General features: G+C 38.6%; 1 protein-coding gene across 2 annotated transcripts in view; it reads right to left on the bottom strand.

Moving 5' to 3' along the window:
* Nucleotides 1-1,108: 1,108 nt before the first annotated feature.
* Nucleotides 1,109-22,544, bottom strand: part of OCLN (occludin) — a 43,279-nt gene continuing 21,843 nt past the window's right edge. For both annotated transcript variants that reach the window (XM_058168961.1, XM_058168962.1), the window contains exons 5-9: nt 20,083-20,219; nt 12,011-12,211; nt 9,217-9,388; nt 6,977-7,018; nt 1,109-4,688 (exon numbers count right to left, since the gene is read on the bottom strand). In XM_058168961.1, the coding sequence (XP_058024944.1) occupies nt 4,593-4,688; nt 6,977-7,018; nt 9,217-9,388; nt 12,011-12,211; nt 20,083-20,219 (648 nt within the window). In that variant the 3' untranslated portion in view covers nt 1,109-4,592. The remainder of the gene's footprint in view (nt 4,689-6,976; nt 7,019-9,216; nt 9,389-12,010; nt 12,212-20,082; nt 20,220-22,544) is intronic.

The following is a 22,544-nucleotide window of genomic DNA, read 5'->3' as shown; positions in this document are numbered from 1 at the left end:
GAAAATGTTAATGAAAATGTCATATGAAACATTTGATTGCAATCCATGGCTGCACATCCACACCCTTTTTTTCTTAACTAAAATTGGAACTTGGTGTGAACAGTTTGTGTTCCTTTTTTTTCTACTTTGGAAATTCCTTCCCTGTGGTATAGGGCAGATCCAGGTATTTACATATCCCAATTCAAAACAGGAGCATCAAACATTACTCTTAATCAGATAAGTTTCCAACGTAATGCTTTTAACAAAACATTCTTCTAGCAGGAGATAATTTCTTGCAACACCTGAAGGGACAGGTTTGGATGAGTTTGTGAATCAGAATAGCTTGTGATTCCAATGTTTAGCCTTCTAACTTGTTTCTCATTTACTTCATTTGTTCAAGAAATCTTAAAGACAATTATTTGGGCCAATGGAAATACACAAATATATAGTATATTCAATTTCCATCATGGGTAAATTTGCAGATCTCAAGATTCCACAAGAGCAGAAATAAACTATTTGATATGATACATACAATATGGTACTATTGTTAGTTGCACTCGTGTCTGACCCATCATGACCCCATGGGCAATGTTCCTCCAGGCCTTCCTATCCTCTCCCATCCTCTGGAGTCCATTTAAGCTCATGCCTACTGCTTCAGTGACTCCATCCAGCCACTTCGTTCTCTGTCGTCCCGTTCTTCTTTTGCCCTCAATCTTTCCCAGCATTAGGCACTTCTCCAGTGAGTCCTTCCTTCTCATTAGGTGGCCAAAGTATTTGAATGAAGTATTGTAGATCTTTAAAAATAACTAGGTTTGCATTAAGGTAAGTATCTTTTATTGCTGATACTCAAATGCTTAATAGAAATGGACTGGATATACAAAATACTAAAATATTTGCTATGGTTCATGTGATTAGTGTAAATTGGTGTAGGCTTGAGTTACTGAGCGTTATTCTCCTTATATAATCTATTCCCATTAGTTTTAGAGAGATGGTGGACTGCTATCAAGTTATATATAAGTTGCACACAAGTTACAAAAAAGGAAATTATAACAATATTCAGTTCATTAGTATTGCTGATGTAGTAGCTACCTTGCTTACTTTAATAGGAAAACAGACTGAAACTGAAATGAACAATCTCTTGGCTTAGATTTATTTAATGCATACGAGGTATATACGGTACTTGGAAGTTTTTTCTTCCCTCTTTTTGCAGTATACATACAATTTTAAAAACTATTTTTGTACAGTATATAACAATTTATTATATTTTATTAACTCTCAGCAACTCTGAGCCATTAATACAGTGATAGAAATTGCAAGAAAATTAAGAAAAGGTAAAAGATTGCAAGTGACCAAATGAAATGAAGTGAGGATCTCTTTATCTCACTAAAGGCCTGGGTGAAGAGTCAGGTCTTCTGGGCTCTTTTAAACACTAACAAAATAGGGGCCATCTTGATCTCAAGAGGAACAATCCAGAGAGTAGGTGATGCTATGAGGAAGGTACACTTCTGGATTCCTGATATATGACATGTGTCCATTACTTTATTACATCTAAACACATTGGCAAGTAGCATCTAATGCAATCTCTTTTTAAAAATTCTTTTAAACAGTTCTTTAATTCTATTGTCTCTCCAAGGATTGACTCCAATACCTATTACTTATCAAATGAGTAGACTAATATACATATTAGGGTTACCAATAGTAGAATCCCAAGCTGTGTTACCAAACTGGTCTGATAAAGTATTGCATTTCCAATTTGGCAGCTAAATATTTCAAGGACATTTCTGTAGGTGCAAGAAATCCAGAACCAGGGTTGTTCAAATGATTACAAGTTTACTGCATGGTATCACTCTACAAAAATCTGAACTACTAATGGTCAAGGCAAATTGGCAATAGATAAGAGTCAACAACATTCAAGGAGGGCTGGACTTTTTTAGAACTCTTGTGGGCATGAAGGAACTCCAAAGTGATTATGTGCCTGACTCTTCCCTTGGGCTCAACCTGATCATCTCCTACAATTTATTTGTTCCCCAAGATAATGCTTCTGAACAGAATCTGGGTTATTTTTCATAGAGAAAAGGATTGATGGATTTTTCTAAATCTCTAATTTGATCATTCATGAAGAAACTTGAGTTAAGTCCAGAAATGAAACTAAACTTAAATGTTCCTACACATGATATGAAACAAAACAATTGATTTGATAGTTTATACATTGACAAAGTTATTATTTTTATTGACACTGTATCACTGTATCACAAATTACAAAATGAAATCCAGTCTTTCAACATGCAGTTATTGCATTCTAGTCACATATTTTAGGCATAATTTCCATTATTTAAAAAAAGTGATTTTTTTAAAAAACAAAAATAATTACAGTGCTTACATAAATGTACAGTAGATGGATCCAAGCAGTCACATTTTGATGTATGGGACTTATTAGTCATGATTGAATCCTACTGGTCTCAATGGATTTTTTAAAACATGGTTCAACAGACCTGCGGACTGCATAACTTCTGGTGTCTTTTCCAACTCTATGGTTCTACAATCAAAACTTGTTTGCAATCCCATAGTATAGACGCATCATATACCTCTGATAATTGTATGGCATGCATTCCTTTTATTCCCCAGCTCTAATCTAAAAGAATCCTGGATACAGCCACTGTCAAAAACCTAAAATTGGGCAGTTTTAGGGACCCACCAAAAGAAAATACATTCTCCAATTCATGAGGTACAACACTGGAACACATTTGAAATGAATGCATCTGGTTTTTCAATTCAGTGCTTATAATTTTTCTATCACCTGCAGAGTTCAATATCAGCACCAGTATTCAAATTATCACCAGAGATAATTGTCAAATTGTCAATTTAAAACTAACAGAATTAGAATTAGTATAAAAGTTGGGTTCTCTTGCTTTATAGTACTTGTTTTCATAGTAAAATGTATATTATTTAATATATTTTAATATTTCAATATTATTATTGAATTACAACATTGAATATGTTACAGGTAGTCATTGGTTAACAATGGTGATTTGGACCAGAATTTCTATTGCTAACCAATGTGGTTATAAAACGCAATGTCACATGACCACATCACTTCCTTACAACACTCCCCCATTGGTGGTGTTAAGCCAGGATCAAAAGTCATTAAGCAAGTCCCAGACAGTTTGCAAACAGGCAGGGAGGGCATATGGTTTGAACAAGGCAGAGCCAGAGGTAGTTTCTGCCGGGTGGGGGAAGACATGAGCAAGCTACCAGGGAAACTTGTAACCTTTTCTGTTGGTTTCCCCATTGACTTTGCTTGGGAAAAACTGGCAGGGAAGGTTTCAGATGGTGATCCTATGACCACAAGATACTGCAACCATTTAAGTGTGTGAGCCAGTTGGCAACCACTCAGATTGCAATCACATGACTATAGGGGTGTTAGGACAGCCAAAACTTCAAGGACTGGTCGAAAGTACCACTTGTTCAGCACTACTGTTCAAGCAGTTGTTGAATGAGTGGTTGTTACACACGGACTACTCATAATGTGAATACATTTGCTTTTACTTCTGTTTTGTCATTTGGCCATGGTATTATATATCTTTACAGAATAGTCTACATTTTTTTGGCAATTTAAAAGGATCGGTTAAATGTGCATACAATATTAGAAATAAACCCCATTGATTTGGGACTTCCCATTAAGTTTGTATAGAATTGTAGCTACTTATATAGTCAAATATAACATACAGGCATTTTTATATGAGTTACAAATTGAACAGTAAAGTTAAACACACTAGTACTAAAAATTATATTTCTGTAATAAAATGATAGTTAAAATACAAGTTGAGATTTTAACAGAATAAATTTACATTGTTTCACATTGTCAATAATATATTATACTGGCTAATCAATAATGGGTCCATTTAGACACCATTTAAAAGTAAAGCCTGCTAGTTTTTTATTTACAAGTAACATAGATATATAAAATTGGTTAAGAATAAGAGAGGAAGACAGGCGTTTTAGATAAAGGACATAGCTTATACTGTGTTTCCCTGATAAAATAAGACAGTGTCTTATATTTTTTTGAACCCCGAAATAAGCTCTTGGCCTTATTTTCAAGGAGGTTTTATAATTTTGGGGCACATGGAGGAAACTAGAGGAAATGGGGACCGGCTGCGCATGCATTTAAATATTTTCGGGGAGGGCTTATTTTCAGGGGGTGCTTATTTTAGTGCATGTGCTCAAAAGCCCGACTGGGATTATCAGGGGATGTCTTATTTTAGGGGAAACAGGGTACTATATAAGATGTAATGAAAAACATTTATCAAATTTTTCTGAAATTAAGATTGCAATATGCTAAGAAAAATGGAATGAGTTAGCAAAGACAAGGAAAGCAAATGCTCAATATGTCCACTGTTGATCTGAAAACATAGGTGGTAAAATTCCTTGATTCAGTGAAACTATAGAAGATCCCATATACTGAATTCTTATTTCATGGTAAACATGGCACAAACATTATGAAGTATATAAAAGTATACAAAGGATCTCTCCCACTATTGTCCAACACAAAGGTATTCCAGCTGAATGAAAATTGGCATTCTTATGCAACCTGATTTGTTTCCTTCTTGTTATGACTACCGACTGTCATAATCACTGACCATCCTTTTGATGTGGGACAGTTTACTCTTCAGCATCTTGCAGTGTGCTTTTCGGTTCTTATAGTCTGCGGACTAAGGACAATGTGCAAAGCAGTATTAATGTCAAATTTATTAAAATTAATGTTAAGAATACAATGCTCACGTAACTAATACTCCTATTTTAATCCATAAAAATAATCACAGCAGATGGCAGTAGCTGATTGTAAAAAAGCTAAGCAAAGTGGGACCTGATTAAGAAACCACCAGGACTTACTATTAAGGACAAAAAAAGAAATTGAATACTTTTTGACATGGGATTTATTTTACTAATGGTTAGACAATAAAAACAGAAGTTAGAAATGCAGGGACATAAAAAGGATAAATGTTAAAATGGAAATTTGATAAAATAGACAAATAAAATATTGTTATTAAGGTATCAATGTTATTGTAATGTTATTGTAAATATTTTGAATACAATTGCTTCAAAACAACTGTACCCAGACAACACACTTTGATTGAAATGGAATTTTGATATATGTTATTCAAATAAAGTAAATAAAACATGAACAAAAAAAAAGAAAACCCACCAGGACATCCCAGGGCTTCTGGGAAGTCATAAAACATCCCAAAGAATACAATGAAAAATCATATAAAATCATATAAAATCAAAAATATAAGAATATTTTGAGGTCAAGAAAACATCAACATTTAGGTACCCATGAAATCACCAGGAATGAAGTTTGACTTGAAAAGGCTATTTATTTCACAACAGTAATGAATAGTAATAAAATTAAATTGTCCTATATTTCAAAATTAAGAAATTATAGTTCCTACAGCCATAATAGCACAAAAGGAACTTAAGTGACAATGTGCTGAACAAACTAAAACTGTTTGTCTTTACATTTAGCTTAGATGCTTTAGAATGCAGAGAAACTTGAAAGCAGCATGTGTTGTGAATTATTTAAGCAACTGGGTCTATTTCTAGAACTGGGCAATCCCACTTCAATTATTTTAATAAGTCCTATTTGTCCGCTTGAGCATTGTGAAACACCTTTTTCAAATTGAATCCAAAGAATTGTACTGCCTTTAAACAAGCAAAAAATATCTCTAACTATGCTCTGTTCTTACAAAATGTGTGAGTTAATTTGCATCATCCAAGAGTCATTACAATTTTTAGAATCTTAGTGTCTTGTACATTACAACCTGATAAGTAATTCCTGCTTGTTTTTATGGAATTGTTAAGTAAACAGATCTAGATCTTACAAATCAGAAATCTGCTTACTGATCTGTATGAACTTGTGTTTTCTTGTGACTAACTTGTGTTTTGTCAGCCAGACCAGACATTAAGAAATCTCAACATTTATTAGGGACAGAGATAAGGGGGGAAAAAAGAGAGAAATATTTGTTTGCTGTGGTTCTGATATCAGAAATTGAGAAAACCAAGCTATGTTGATATGCTGGTATTTTCAAGAAAGATTATACTGTTAACTATTGTACTGAAAATGGAGCTAATTTTACATTTAGCATTATACAGAGGCAAAGTTGAGTCCTTTTTAATTTTATAAGTTGGTACACATATTGATCCTATATTTCTATCCTTTATTAGAATTAGTACCATCACTTGAACCTTTGAATTTATTTCTGTTTTTGGTGATACAAGGTCTATCACAATTGCTTTAACTGTGGCAGCTTTTTCTGTACATTTAAATCCTCTACCTTAGGCATGGCCTCCTTCAACCATAAAGGCTTTGATGGTCTTTACAAGCACCATCCCCTTAAGGATGCAGATAGCAAATGCCCTTCCAGCTTTCCCTATCTCAGATGGATTGAGGGTCAATTCTTTAAATAACAACACATATCAGTTAGCATGACAATTGTATTATTGTTATGCAAAGTGCCCTAGGAATAAGAATATTCTTTCCCCCAACAGGATTCCTAAGGCAACCCATCTGCATTTCCTACTACTGGTAGTTGCAAACTCTTTCTATGAGAAGATCAAACTGTTCTTGTGCCCTCTCTCTCAACCCTATACTCTATAAGATTTGCTGTAATCAGTCTATGCACTCTTACATCTTGAATCACTGTGATTATTGTAAATTTGACTACTATATACCTCTTTCTTCACTTTGACTTATTTCTTAAGGTTTGGTGTCATAAAGCCCTAGTAGATAGAGAACTGGCTCTGGGGAAAGTGCCTCTGCACTTTTAAAGAGGAGTTATGATGAGCAGCTCCCATAGCAGCCTGGAGATGAAGAATGAGTAAGGAAAGAAGAAAATAAACTAAACAATTTGAAATGTAAATGAGGGACCTGAAAAGATTCAACAATGAACATTTAAAGTTAAAACTGAATCTTCCCACTTTAGTTTTTAAAACCACTTACTGATTTGATATCTTTCAATCTGTTATATTCATCAGCTGCAGCCTATGGGGAAAAAAGACCCAGTGTCAAACTTGACAACCATGTAGTAGTTCATTACTTTCCAATCCTTTTCCATTACCCAAACCACTTAGCAAACAATCCTATTTATCATTAATAAGAAAATCCTTCTTTAAATTGGGCATGGGGTTTGTGTGTCATTACCCAAAGAGAAACCACTTTTACCTAAATTTGGGGTAATTTACCCACTGAGTTGAAACCCAATGCATTTAAAAGCAAATTACTGCTAACTCTTTACATTTGAAATATTTGAAATATGTATAGATACGTTAAAACATGGACAATATGAGCATCTCTTTAAAGCAATTGTGTCTTTTTTTCAAGCTTTCTTGCAAGCCTGAAGAAATCATTTTCAGTGGCTGAGACTGCTGAAGGCCCAAGGCCACTACCTCAAGCTCGACCGAGTGCTTCTGCCTACTGCTGTACTGTGTGGCTTATACTGTACCTGAGGCATTCGGGGACTTCACTTAACAACCCATGCAATTGCTTAACAACCACACCTGTGAGTGCTGAAAATGCAGTCATTGAATGAAGGAGTCATGTGAGTCTCGTTTAACAACGGCAATGATTTACAAATGAAATTCTGGTCTCAGTTGTGTTTGTATGGAGAAAAACACCAAAAAAGATGATTGGCAGAGAGGAACAAGAAAAACTGCATTTGTAAAAAGATATTCTAAAAGAAGCCCAAAGCATTTTTCTTAACCATTGTTGAGCAGACTGGAAGGATGTCTAAACCAAAAAATAGTGAAAAGAGACTTCAATATTCTCAGACTAACCTCAGAATATAAAGTTGAACTTTAAGAAGGTTAAGATTTTAATGGGTCAGGAAGGAAGAAGCAATGAGTATTGAGACTTTCCTCACGTGAAAGTTGAACTCCTAACTACTTTTTACTTTGTTAACCACCAAAGCAAATAGACAACTTTATTGTCTGAACAAGTTTTAAAAGTTTCCTTAAAATGCCATTTCCTCTAAATCAGGGATGTAGAGTTTATATCAAATGCTGATAGACTCCAACACCCATTAGTGATTGCTGACTGGTTGATCAGTTTCCTATCCATTCCCCTGCTCAAAAAAATAAAGGGTTTTAATCAGTGGTGAAATCCAATTTTTTTTACTACCGGTTCTGTGGGCGTGGCTTGGTGGGCGTGGAATGGTGTGGCTTGGTGGGCATGGCTTGGTAGACATGATGGGAAGGACACTACAAAACCTCCATTCCCACCCCACTCCACGGGAAGGATACTGCAAAATCCCCATTCCCTCCCCACTCCTGAGGGAAGGATATTGCAAAATCCCCATTCCCACCCCACTCTCGGGTATTTGCTGGTTCTCTGAACTACTTCCCACCCCACCCCACGGGAAGGATACTGCAAAATCCCCATTCCCTCCCCACTCCTGAGGGAAGGATATTGCAAAATCCCCATTCCCACCCCACTCTCGGGTATTTGCTGGTTCTCTGAACTACTTCCCACCCCACTATAGGTAGTATTTGCTGGTTTTCTGAACTACTCAAAATTTCTGCTGCCGGTTCTCCAGACTGCTCAAAATTTCCGCTACCAGTTCTCCAGAACCTGTCAGAACCTACTGGATTTCACCCCTGGTTTTAATCACAGGCAATCTTATTTGTTAGATAAACTCCACTGTTCTTTGAAATTCATAAACAGAAAAATGCTTATAAGCCTTTTAAAGTATGATAAGACTAATTTCTAGGAAACAAAATTATAGTGATTATAAATTCTAATATGTTTTTCCTTAAGTCCTTGTTTATAAATGAATTTTTTTCATCTTAATTCTTCAGTATCCTATAAACATTTGAGAACAAAATAATTTAATAGTCTTTAACCTATTATTGATTTTGCAAAAGTATATATTGCTTCATGTTTTAGAACATTTCAAAAAACAAAAATAGGAAGCTGTGAAGCAATCCCAGTCATGTTAAATGAGTCTGAAGGTGATTCACTCAGTGAAACAGCTGAAAAAGGTTTGGGTAATTATTGCAACCTATTTTCTGAACATGACCTGAATAAAAAGCAGTTGCAACATCCTCAATTCTAGGATCAACTCTAGGGCCAACTTTTAGCCAAGACCAACATTAACTACATACATAATAATCCTATTCCTTATACAATTTAAAGTGGAAGATACATGAATTATCTGTTTGGATCAATTTAAATAAAGAGGCTACCTTATATTCTTCACTGCCTTCAATGTAGTCATCCAGCTCTTTGTCAAGACGAGACAGTTCTTTACTGATCTCATCAAGTTCTGCTTGCAATCGTTTGTATTCTTGTAATCCTGCATCAAAATCTCTCTTGTACGCTTGTCTTTGCTGGTCTGATGATAAAGATGGATACTCTCTAGATGACAAATAATTTAAAATGGATTTTGTAAAATGATTTGGGTCCATAACTACAGTCAGATTATACTCAAAATAAACCGATTTACATTTGAAAAAAAAAAGTATATTAACACAGGAGTTAAATTCACCTTTCATTTTTGCTCTCCAATATATATATAACACTTACACTTAATTGAATACTCTTTTCTATTAGTACTCACATAAGTACAAACATGTAGTTTTATAATAACAATTTGCAATTCTACATCTTTAATATATATTATAATGGAGGCAGTGCTTCTATTAGGGATACAGTGAAATTACACAAAATGTATTTAAACAAAAAATATCTGGGGTTTTAAAGGAAGAAACGTGTCTTTAGTTCAATGGTTCCCAATCTTTTTTTGGGCATGCCCCACCTAAACATCTCTAAAATCCTGATGCCCCCACCCCTCCCTGAGCCATATAATTCTTACTATTCAAAAAGTGACTCCTACTCACTCGGAGGAAGCCTAAAAGGCCATTAACTTGGTTTAAACAAGGTTCCAATTACCTCCATTAAAAATCAAATTGCCCCTGTCTGGGGCGTGGGCCTCACATTGGGAACCACTGATTTAATTTGTTCTTAAAACACTCCAAATTTGCCCCAAATTCCACCAATTCTTCAAATGTACTTGACAGGCTATATTTTCTGCATCCTTTTTTCAATGTACTATACACAATGAGTAGCATAATGACCAAACAGCAAAATATAAAGACTAATTTGATTTTCTACAGGGAATTCTCATCTTAGCATAGGCACTGAAAATGATTTCTACAAAATAAAGCAACATTTTATACTCAGATTTATTTATTTATTTATTATTTTGATTTATATACCGAAGGACTCAAGATTGCACTCTTTCTTAACCCAATCCAACCTAGCAACCTTTTTTTCAATGTTGACATGTGGGCTAGTTAATGCTGATGAAATAGTTAAAGTTTCTATTTTTATAGTCACATTTTGTATGGTGATTTTTTTTAAATGTATGGAAAGAAAATGAACTAGATAAATACTTAGTATGAATGAACATACTGTTACAGGTTACTACAATACTGGACAAATATTAAAATGTGAACTGATATATTTCCAAAATGTAGAGCAGTTATGGCTTTCCTTTTTAAAAAAAAAACTGATGTTATTATATTTTGGCTTAAACAATTTGCTCCACTTCTTTTATTTATTTACTATATTCATATACTAAACACTCCCAGTTAATCCAAACTGATTTCTTATAAAACTCAATCAGAAACAAACAACTCCAGACACAATCTATTAAACATCATTTATATATATATAGTCAAAAAGAAAAATCGCATAACTATAAAAATTATATAGACATAATGTAAATATTGCAAGCCAGTTAATAGATTTTTTAAAAAATGCAGATTCTGTGGATGACTTTTTAAAATTTAGATTTAAAAAAAAAGTGCCAAAGAGGCAGACTGAATTATCATGGGAGGGAATCATCATCAAAATCTTCACCATAATGCTATAATCAGATATTGATACATACAAGTAGCATCTCAAAATAAACTTGATAGTCAAAGTTTCAGAGACTGCACTTTACCATATAATATTTGGCTGCATTTCTCTTCACTGTTCTACATTTATACACAAATAGTTATAGGTTATGGGTGGTTTTTTTTGGTGTTTTTTTTAAATTTGAATTTATATCCCGCCCTTCTCCAATGACTCAGGGCGGCTTACATTGTGTAAGGCAATAGTCTCATCCATTTGTATATTATATACAAAATCAACTTGTATTGCCCCCCGCAACAATCTGGGTCCTCATTTTACCTACCTTATAAAGGATGGAAGGCTGAGTCAACCTTGGGCCTAGTGGGACTCGAACCTGCAGTAATTGTAATTGCAGGCAGCTGTGTTAATAACAGACTGCATTAGCCTGTTGAGCCACAAGGCAGGGAATGAGTCAGCAAGGTTTTTGGGCTGATACGATTTTAAGAGTCTGTATATATAAGAGAGGCCCCATGAGGATGTCTTTCTCTCCGTGTGTGCTTCCGTACTATAGTTGATGATCGATTGCCTGACTTTGCCTAGCACGTGTATGTATATATTCCTTGTAGATAAACCACTGTTTGAAAGACAAACCTCTGTTTACTGTATTTTGCTCCTGGGTTGTCTTAAAATAGTCACACTGTGCGCACTCTGACACACTACTAATACAGCAACTACACCTACCATATCTTTCACTTCTACTGAATTCCAAAACCTTAAATTATTGTGCACCTGCTTTCATAAAAGGCATGAGCTTCATCTCAAACATAGATAGGATTATTATTTTTCTTGGTAACAGAAAAGGTATTTCATCCATTTTTGGTCAAAATATTAGCTGATGGTTCCTAATGTGAGACTGAACCCCAATTTTTATTCCTTCCTCTTTCCATAGCACATAAACATCTCCCAAAAATGCTGGGAATCAGGCAGCATATACCTTTAGATGATCATCATCATCACCCCCATCATCATCAACTGTCATACAGTTATAGATATTGCGAGAACTAAAATCTTCCACTGCCCTATAGACCTCACTGACTATTAGTGCTATAACAACAGACAAATAGGTGAATTAGCCAATACCTGTCCCAGTTCTCATCCAGTTCATCACAAGATTCACCACCTGTGGTATAATCAGCATCATAATTATCATTGTTGGGTCTTCTTGTTCTTCCTCTTTTCTTTTTCTGTTGGGACTCCTTAGCTGACCCATTATAACTGCTGGGGTTCACATACTGGGAATGTTTTAGGTCTTTTGTTAAGGGAGCAACAACTTCAGGTACCCTGTTAAGAAGTAAAGATAATTAGTTCTCAGGTTCCTACCAAAAACATCAACAATACCAGGGGCTAATTGGTATGCAGGAAAAAAAATGGTATAAAAGAACTGTTACATGGATTTACAACATGGGATTTTTTCAGTGGCAAATGACGTAATAGTCTTGTTAGCTGTATTGTTTATATTCTATTTTATGGTATAAGCCGATATCTTTTTCCAAAGGCACAAATAATAAACAAATTATTAGTTGTATATCTAATAATTAGAATTACAATTATACTTTAGCCAACAGGTGTTTAAGTTATTCCTGTTTATAATTACCTAATAATAAAAAGAAACGCAAAAGAATGTACTCTATTTTGAATATGAATTATATTTGTATTGGAAATATTTATATTTTGGAACATTGAAACAGAATGAAAAAACAGGTGATTATTAAAACTAGCTGATTATTATAGGCTTCTACAAATTTGAAACATAATTACTTGCCATTAATGACGGGGCAAGTTACTTCCAGAATTTGAATGACTAAATACAATCGTTGCTCATTACATAATGGCCAGTCTGCAAAGCCTACAGCCTACAACAGTTTTCAGACTTGGCGACTTTAAGATGTATAGTATAAACTTCAAAAAGCAAACTTTAAGTGTTTCAAATTCTTTTGGTTACCTATTTCATCCCTTAAAACCTTCTCAAAATGGACATTGTGTCGACTCTGAAGCTGATATATTTGTAGGTATATTTTAGTGTAGCTTTTGTCTATTCTTATCTTAGCTTGCTTTAGCTTTTCTGCAAAGGAATTTAACGGTGCTTCGGGTTCACCACATTCTAGCAGCAGGAAGGGGAGTTGTAGAGATAAGGAGGGAATGTTATGGTTAGGTGGCATTCCTTCTGGTGGGAACTGAGATGGTGCCTGCAGCTGGAGGAAGGTGGAGTTTGGAGTCATCGGACTATGGACTGAGAACTAATTGGATATTGAGACTATGGGGAGAAGTTTCAAACTTTTGCTTTTTACTGGATGTAATTCCGAAGTCTGGCCAGAGTCGGAATTGCACCAAGATCCTGCCAATTTGATATGTTCCTAATTAAGTGTTGAGGGAATTATTTGTTTGACGGCAGATTTTGAAGAAAAATGGATGCCTTGGACTTTTATTCTAGGGACATATTACTTGGAACCTTAACACATCGGCTATACCAGCTATAGTGTAGCACATGACAAGACCTGAAAACTATATCAAAGACATATCTAAATTGCATATCCCTGATTAAAATGGTGCAACAAAACAAGAATCTTCAAGATCAGCAGGCAGATCTGAAAATTTTAAAGTGTTGAAGGGCACTCTAAAAACTTGTAGGGCAAGTAGCAGGGCTTTCTGTTTACAAAATAGCTCCATGGTACTCTCAAAATACTTCTTTATCAGAAAGCAAACTCATATAGATGCCTCTTGGCAGTATAGCATACATTACTGGGAAGTCAATAATGGAAATAAGAAAAAGCAAGCCAGGCTTGTAAACAAATGGAAATATCTCAATATACCTCTTTGAGATGCTCTCCAATAATCTAAATTATTGATGTTTCTCATATAACGCTCTTGCAAAAATACTACTTTGTTAAAAACATGGGAGAAAATGAACTATAACCCCTCATAGCCGATCTTATTCAAGAGGGGGGTGCGGACCTGATGGGCATTTCGGAGACCTGGTTGGGTGCAGAAGGGGGGCGTTCCCCTTACTGAGATGTGCCCACCAGGTTTCCGTGCATTCCATCAACTGAGGGCCCAGGGTAGGGGGGGGGTAGCGGATGTGATAAACGAGAGTCTAGAACCGAGGGAGGTCACTGTCCCGCAGGTAGCCGGTTGTGAAACCTTTCTTGTGAAGTGGGGCCATGGGGTGCAGGTGAGTGTGCTGGTTACGTACCTGGCTCCTTGCTACGTAGCAGCAGCCTGCCTGAGCTGTTGGAGATGATAGCCGGGACGGCGGTTGAAACCCCCAGACTTATGGTTATGGGGGATTTCAACTTGCCGTCGGTGGGCGAATCATCGACGACAGCTCGGGAGTTCATGGCTTCCATGGCGGCCTTGGACCTGACCCAGGTAGTTAATGGTCCCACCCACACTGGGGGTAACACTCTGGACCTGATTTTTGTCTCGGGACAGTGGCTTAATGATCTGGAGTTAGGGGAGTTACTTCTTAAACCCCTGTCATGGTCAGATCATTTACTCCTTCAGCTAGACTTTCGAACCGCTGCACCGCACCGCAGGGAGACGGAGCCGATTCGATGGTTCCGTCCCAGGCGCCTGATGGACCCAGAGAGGTTTCTGACGGAGCTTGGGCCGTTTCCTAGGGAATTAGTCCACGGCTCGGCTGAAGAACTGGTGGCTGCCTGGGAGGAGGCGGCGGCCGGGGCTTTGGACCGCGTCGTGCCTTTGCGGCCTCTGACCCGGCGCTGAACTCGACCAGCTCCTTGGTACAACGAGGAGCTGAGAGAGATGAAGTGCCGGAAAAGAGAGAGTGTTTGGAGGTCCAGCCACACCGAATCCGACCGAACACTAGTGAGGTCATATATTCAGACCTACCCAGTGGCGATGAGATCGGCGAAACATAACTATTTCTCCGCTCTCATCGCATCGGCAGATAATCGCCCAGCCACCCTGTTTAGGGTGATCCGCTCCCTGCTTACGCAGGAGACTCGGGAGGACCCCTTGCGGGGGCATGCTGAGGATTTTGTACAGTATCTGTCCGATAAAATCGCTCGGATCCGGGATGGACTGGACACTGATTGGATAGATTCGGGCGAGATGGCGGGGACAGGTCTTGTGGATATTACCTGGGCTGGGTTTGATCCTGTGACTCCCGATAACTTGGACAGGTTGTTGGGTAGGCTGAATCCCACCACATGTTTATTGGACCCATGTCCCTCCTGGTTGGTACTGGCCACATTGGAGGTTACACGAGGCTGGATCCTGGGAGTTACCAACGTTTCCTTGTTGGGGGGTACCTTCCCCGCCGCCTTGAAAGAGGCGGTGGTGAGGCCCCTCCTCAAGAAGCCTTCCCTGGACCCAGCTGTATTGGCGAACTATCGTCCAGTCTCCAACCTTCGCTTTTTGACAAAGGTTGTTGAGAGTGTGGTGGCATATCAGCTTCCCCAATACCTGGAGGAAACTGTCTATCTAGACCCGTTCCAGTCCAGCTTCAGACCTGGATACAGCACTGAGACGACTTTGGTCGCATTGGTGGATGACCTCTGGAGGGCTCGGGACAGGGGATGTTCCTCTGTCCTGGTTCTTTTAGATCACTCGGCGGCTCACCCTCACTTGTGGGGTGCCTCAGGGGTCGGTTCTCTCGCCTCTCATGTTCAACATCTACATGAAGCCGCTGTGTGAGGTTATCTGTGGTTTCGGAGTGGAATACCATCTGTACGCTGATGATACTCAGCTGTACATTTCCACCCCGAACTACCCCAACGAAGCCGTTGAGGTGATGGTCCGGTGCCTTGAAGCCGTGCGGGCTGGATGGGGAGGAACAGGCTCCAGCTCAACCCCTCCAAGACAGAGTGGCTGTGGGTTCCGGCGCCCCGGTACAGTCAGCTTACGCGCTGACAGTTGGGGGTGAAGTATTGGCCCCCAGGGGGAGGGTGTGCAACTTGGGTGTTCTCCTGGCCGATCGGCTGTCCTTAGAGGAACATTTGACGGCTGTCGCCAGGGGAGCATTTTATCAGGTTTGCCTGATTCGCCAGTTGCGCCCGTTCCTTGACCGGGACTCCTTACGCACGGTCACTCACACCCTCGTTACTTCCCGCCTGGACTATTGCAATGCTCTCTACATGGGGCTCCCCTTGAAGAGCACCAGGAGGCTCCAGCTAGTCCAGAATGCGGCTGCGCGGGTGATAGAGGGAGCACCGCGTTGCTCCCATATAACACCTATCCTGCGTGGCCTGCACTGGCTGCCGGTAGCCTTCCGGGTGCACTTCAAGGTGTTGGTGACCACCTTTAAAGCGCTCCATGGCTTAGGACTGGGATACCTACGAGACCGCCTTCTGCCACCGATAGCCTCCCAACGACCTGTACGCTCCCACAGAGTGGGCCTTCTCAGGGTGCCGTCGACCAAACAATGTCGGTTGGCGGCCCCCAGGGGGAGAGCCTTCTCTGTGGCAGCACCGGCCCTTTGGAATGAGTTGCCTCCGGGGTTACGCCAACTCCCCAACCTCCAGACCTTCAAACGGGAACTGAAGACTTTATTATTTCATCGAGCGGGACTAGCCTAAGTGTATTTTAACTGTAAATTTTAAGGGGTTTTATGTTGGTCTATGACTGTTTTAGTCGATTGGCCTACTAAATATTTGTTTTTAAATTCTTTTTAAATTTGCTATTTATTCTTTGTATTTTAATATGGCTGTAAACCGCCCTGAGTCCTTTGGGAGAAGGGCGGTATAGAAATTAAATTATAAATAAATAAAAAATTATAAATAAATAAAACTAAAAGAATCTTTCTAACATTATCATATTTATCCCAAAGGACGGCAAATTCATCTCCATCTCCAATGGAAAAGTAAACAGCAAGAAATATTTATTTAGACAAAAATCCTGTGCATTATCTGTTTTGCTCCCCTTTACTAATTTAGGGTCACCACGTCCCACTGAAACAAATTCTGGAATATTTTTCTGTAAAAAATACATGCATGTGAAACACTTGCATCTGCATAATGCATGTGTGTGTGTGTATACATATATACATGCATGTATTTATATAATGCATGCATGCACACGCACATGCACTTACACACATGTTAAAAGCCTATCTAAAAAAAGAAGAGCCAGAACTAATGGGTGGTGGGGGAGCATAAATTGAATTACAACTAAATGCTGGATTTAACATACTAGTAGTAGTATCTAAAAAAAGAATGACAGTTAAATCCAAATGATACTGTAAATGTGAATGTTTTATGCATGGGAACATGATTTTACGCATGTATATTTTATTCATTTTACATGTGCGTATTTCAGGCAGTTATATATGCATACAATAGGAAATGGGTTTTAATGCACACATAAAATGGCAAACAGGATTCTACCCATTTGAAGGAAATTACAAGTTACAGATTTTTTTCATAGCATCCAAAGTTCACTAAACAAGGCTGTTAACTCAAGGGTTAACTTGTATTAACTACTGGTGATTCAAATGATCTCATTTAGAAAACTAATTGGCCTCTGCACCAAAGAACCTCTGCCTCTCTCACATACAAATCAGCCTCCTTTGCAGAAATACACAAACACACACCTCTCCTCTTTCCAGCAGAAACAGTATAAAGGAGGTAAAAAGCAGAGTGGAGCTGGGAGAAGAAAAAGTTGCTGTATTTGGAAGGAAAGCAGTGAAGAGGGAGGAGATAAAATTAGGTGGAAATGATGGGACGAGATGGGAAGATATAACTGGACAGAAAAAATAATACTATAAGATAGAACATCTTGTTAAGGATTAAAGAACGAGTCAAATCTGGCAGGCATGTAGTCCTAAACAACAAATCAGGATGACATTCTCAATTCACCGATAATCATCTTTCCATTAAGTATAGACAAATGAAGGAAAACTGAATATTACTGCCAATCAGGAAGCCAAAGTAGATTAATTGCCTTAAGACCCAGAAATATTGGCTTCATGCCTTCTGTTTACTGTAACTTTCATCATAACTTCCTTTAATCATATTATTCAATCTAAACTGCAACACAAAGACGATGTTGTAGTAGAAAATACTACAAGAAACAAAGACAATATCATGACGGTATAACTTATTTCAGGTGGAAAGACACGGGTTCCAGAAAGCAATTTAAGCAAAAATTAAAGCCAGGGGGGGAAAGTTAAATTTAATCATTTACCACTATGTGACAAACTCTGAGAGGGTTCTGGCAACTGCCCCCAAGACTTCCAAAGGCAGTTTTGTGATCCCGGATCTCAAGGCTGTCTGTCTCAGCTCTACTTTCTTACTTAGCCCTGGCATCTCACAGAGCACAGGGTTCACCCATAATTGTGTATTTATATACTACGTTATCAAAAGACAAATTGACTATTCTTATCCAAACAATGCTATCTTATACAAATAAAGATTAGAACTGGAACATACATATAAGACAATCACTTTGTTAATAAAAAACTACATTTGAACAGGCTTTAGTTCCCCCATCCCCTATTTAGAACTTTTTTAAAAAACTGGTCATTAGGTCTGCATAACCTGTAACTGTGATGGCGAACCTATGGCATGTGTGCCACAGGTGGCACACCTAGCCGTATCAGTGGGGACATTAGCTCAGCTCCGGTGTGCGCCAGCTGATTTTTGGGCCTTCTGGGCCCACCGGAAGTAGGGAAACAGGCTGTTTCCTGCCTCCAAGGACCTCCAGGAGGGTGGGAAAGGCAGTTTTCACCCTCCCCAGGATCCTAGAAATGCTCTGGAGCCTGGGGAGAGAGAAAAACGGGCCGATTGTGCCCACTGTACCACCATGTACCAGGAGTGGGGAGGGTCATGCATGTATGTGTGGGGACGGGGCGCATAGAATTATGGATGTGGGCACGCGTGCATGTGACATTCCCCCCACCAATTCCTGGCACGTGATGGCAAAAAGGTTAGTCATCACTGACCTATAACTTTTCAGTGTATTGAATATGCTTGTAGAGTACCATGTGTAACTCAATTTATGGACATAATTTTAAATACTTCAGTTAATAAATCAAGCACAAGTGTTTGATTTAAACAAACAAATAAAAAAACATGAGTCTTCAGGGCAAGCTTGATTCCTGGTGAATGTGGAGATGCTATGTTTTCTCCTTAGAAACATTACAAATTTCTTTTGCCTTCTTTGACAAAAACTTCCCAGTCTACCTATAGTCTGGCAAACTTTGGAAGCCTCTCATTCTAGAATTAATTAGGGCCAATTAGTCCCTCGTATTTATATTTATTAGTGCCAGTTATTAAAATTGTTAAAGTATTCGGGTTGATCATGTGCAAGCATAAATACATTAATATTTAATGCACTATTTAGTGCGGGGGTCTCCAACCTTGGCAACTTTAAGCCTGGCAGACTTCAACTCCCAGAATTCACCAGCCAGTAAAGCTGGTTGGGGAATTCTGGGAGTTGAAGTCCGCCAGGCTTAAAGATGCCAAGATTGGAGAACCCTGATTTAGTGGAATACAGGTAGTCCTTGACTTACTAAAACAACTGGACCAAAATTTCTGTCATTAAATGAGACAGGCATTAAGTGAGTTTTGCCCCATTTTATAACCTTTCTATCACTATTGTTAAGTGAATCACTACAGTTGTTAAGTTAGTAACAAGGTTGCTGAGTGAATCTGGCTTCCCCATTGACTTTGCTTTCAAAAGGTCGCAAAAAGAGATCATATGACCCCCGGACACTGTCATAAGTACAAACCATTTGCCAAGCGTCTGAATTTTGGTCACGTGACCAAGGGGATACTGCAACGGTCGTAAATGTGAAAAACAGTCATAAGTCACTTTTTTCAGTGCCCCTGTAATTTCGAACGGTCAGTAAACAAACTGTTGTAACTCGAAAGTCACCTGTATATGCTACTCTTATAAAGGAAGAATAGGATGATTTACAAAATTAGAAAAAAAGAGCAAAAGTAAATTTGATACATTGTAAATCAATTAGTAGCAAAAAAAAATAAATCCCTGGAAGGACTGAAAGCTAGAATGAATAACGCTGATTTTAAGTTTCACCAACAATAACAATATAATGAGGATTCATGGTATGTAAAATTGCTCTAGGAAGGAGAAAATTCTCACATAGTTTGCACCCATGTTTTTGCCCTGTCTTTCAAATACACTGCATTCATTCAAGCAAGCAAGCAGAAAAAATGGGAATGATTACTCACGGGCTAGCTGGGTAGTTGTCCTTGCGAATCTGATGTGCAGGAGCATCAGAAACTGAGTATCCCGTAGAACTGGCAACTCGATCTGGATAGTCTGGCCCTGGGGAAGCTGCCGCTGGCTCTGGACTTACATTCTTAACCTGGAAGAGCACAAACAAGACAAATGTTTAACATTGAAAGGGATACTATTAATCTAGTACTTCAGGTTTTAATTGGTTAGATTTCGTATGTTTAAATATTACATAACACTATCAGGAAATAAACAAACAAAAATAACTTATTGGAATGCAGAGACAGTATTAGCTTCTGCAATAGAAGCAGATCACTAATAAAGATAAGGGGTTCCGGTGAAAGGCCACTGTGCTCCAAATGTAATTTTTCACCAAGTTTTCTTTGGTACAATAGGAATAAGCAGGAATCACTACAATTTAGCAGAAGAAATAAACACAAGCAGAAGAAATAAACACAAGAATGTTTGCTTGTTTAATGTAGCCACCCATTTCAGTTTTATGGGACTCTAGTTGGGATTGGCCACCAATGGAGTTTCAACATTCATGGAGAATAAGATTAACAATGGCTTCAGTCATAATGGCTGTACTTACTATCTCTAGAATCAGAAGTAGCACAGCTCTGAATACTAGCCATAGGAGAACACTGGAGTGCCATCTCTATAACCTCCTTGTGTACTTCTACTTTCCATCTGATGAGATGATGTGACAAACTGGACTGGATGAGCTTTCCCTTCATTCATCATCACCATTTCTTCTAGGACAGGGGTGTCAAACTCAAGGCCTGCGGGCCGGATCTGGCCCATGGGGTACTTAGATCTGCCCTTTGGGGTCTCCCTGGAAACAGCAAAGGACCAGCCCGCGATGGTTCTGCCACCACAAATGGGCTCTCAAGCTCCGTTTTCGGCTACCATGGCCTCCTGCAACCCTCTGCCAGTGAAAACAGAGCTTGGGAACCTGTTTTCGCTGGCAGAGCGTTCGGGCTGCCACAGGCACCCCCGACAGGAATGACGTCGAGCTGGCCATGCCCCCCCAGCCCCCCCGAGGTCAAACACAACCCTGATGCAGCCCTCAATGAAATCAAGTTTGACACCCCTGTTGTAGGACAACAGTCCCCAAATTTTCCGACTGGTGGCCCAGCAAGGGGAGGAGGGGGTAGTTCTGAGTGGCAGACACATGTGATCGCGAGTACCTGCCACTCACGTGAAGCTGCAAGCGTGTGCACTTGCCTGCTGCTTGCACAGTCCAGTTCTGAACAGCCCACAGCCTGGTAGCAGGCCACAGCCCGGGGGTTGGGGACCCTATTCTAGGAGAAGCAGCAATTACTGATGTCATCTTAGGAATTTTCATATGGGCTTCAGTTAGAAAAAAGCATGTAGTAATTCTTGACTTATGATCACAGTTGTGACAATTTCTGCTGTAAATTGTTGGACTCATAAGTTGAGTCAGACTCATTTTTACAACAATTCTTTTGCCTCTTCAAGCTTCCTCAAAGGGCAATTTCCCCCCCCAGAAATTGGTCATTTGACTAGTCACTGAACTGGTCATACATACAAGCTGGCTATCAAGTGCCCAAATTGTGATCATGTAACTACAAGGGTGATAAAATAGTTGTAAGTGCAAATAAAAAACAAGTGATTGTAAATCACTTGTTTTTTATCACTGTTGTATCACTGTTAATCACTGCTATAGCTTTAAAGTGACATTAAACAATGCTTTTAATTAGCATATGTGTCCTAGAGGACTGAACTTTTGTTGAATTACTGCTTTCTTACCCTAGCATAATTGTTTACACTGGTTTAATTGCGATGTTGTTGCTTCACAAGCTGTTATGTGGTAAAGAATGAGACTAAATGTCTGTTTTTGCTCCTTTTTTACTTGATAGGAAGAAAACTTTCTAGTGTGAGCAGCTGCATGCAAGGATAACTACTGAAAGATTGAGATTCAGTGACACACTCAAATATTGTTGAAGTAAAACTCACTCAGTCCTCACCATTGGTCATACTGTTTAGGGTGGCTCTGCATTATGATTCATTAATATCTGGAGAATAGATTTCTTACCTTTGCACAATCATAGGAACTATTGTGTATCAGTATGAGGTACTTTACACATGATCAATTTACACAGTGCATTAATTACCCTATTTCTGGGTTCATACAAAGCTTTGAACAAGAAACAAATTACACAAGCACTTGGATAAAATATGGTTGCCTGGTTTTTTAATATAGCATACAGTGCTTGCATTTTCCAGCTTTACAGGTAATGTTTGCCTTACAGTCATTTGTTTAAAAGCTTAACACACATGCCAATCCACCAATTGAAGAGAAAAAGAAAGGTCTTAAGAGCTGCCGCATTTTTCAACAAAAAGAGAGTCAGCAGGAAATGCACTATGCATTCAACAGAGAAGATCTAATTCTGCACCTGTTTTAACCCACTGTTCAAAATAGAACTTAAGG

The sequence above is a fragment of the Ahaetulla prasina genome, chromosome 2, assembly GCF_028640845.1.
Source record: "Ahaetulla prasina isolate Xishuangbanna chromosome 2, ASM2864084v1, whole genome shotgun sequence".
NCBI classification, from domain to species: Eukaryota; Metazoa; Chordata; class Lepidosauria; order Squamata; family Colubridae; genus Ahaetulla; species Ahaetulla prasina.
The sequence above is the reverse complement of the archived record's forward strand: the minus strand, read 5'-3'. Positions and strand labels throughout refer to the sequence as shown.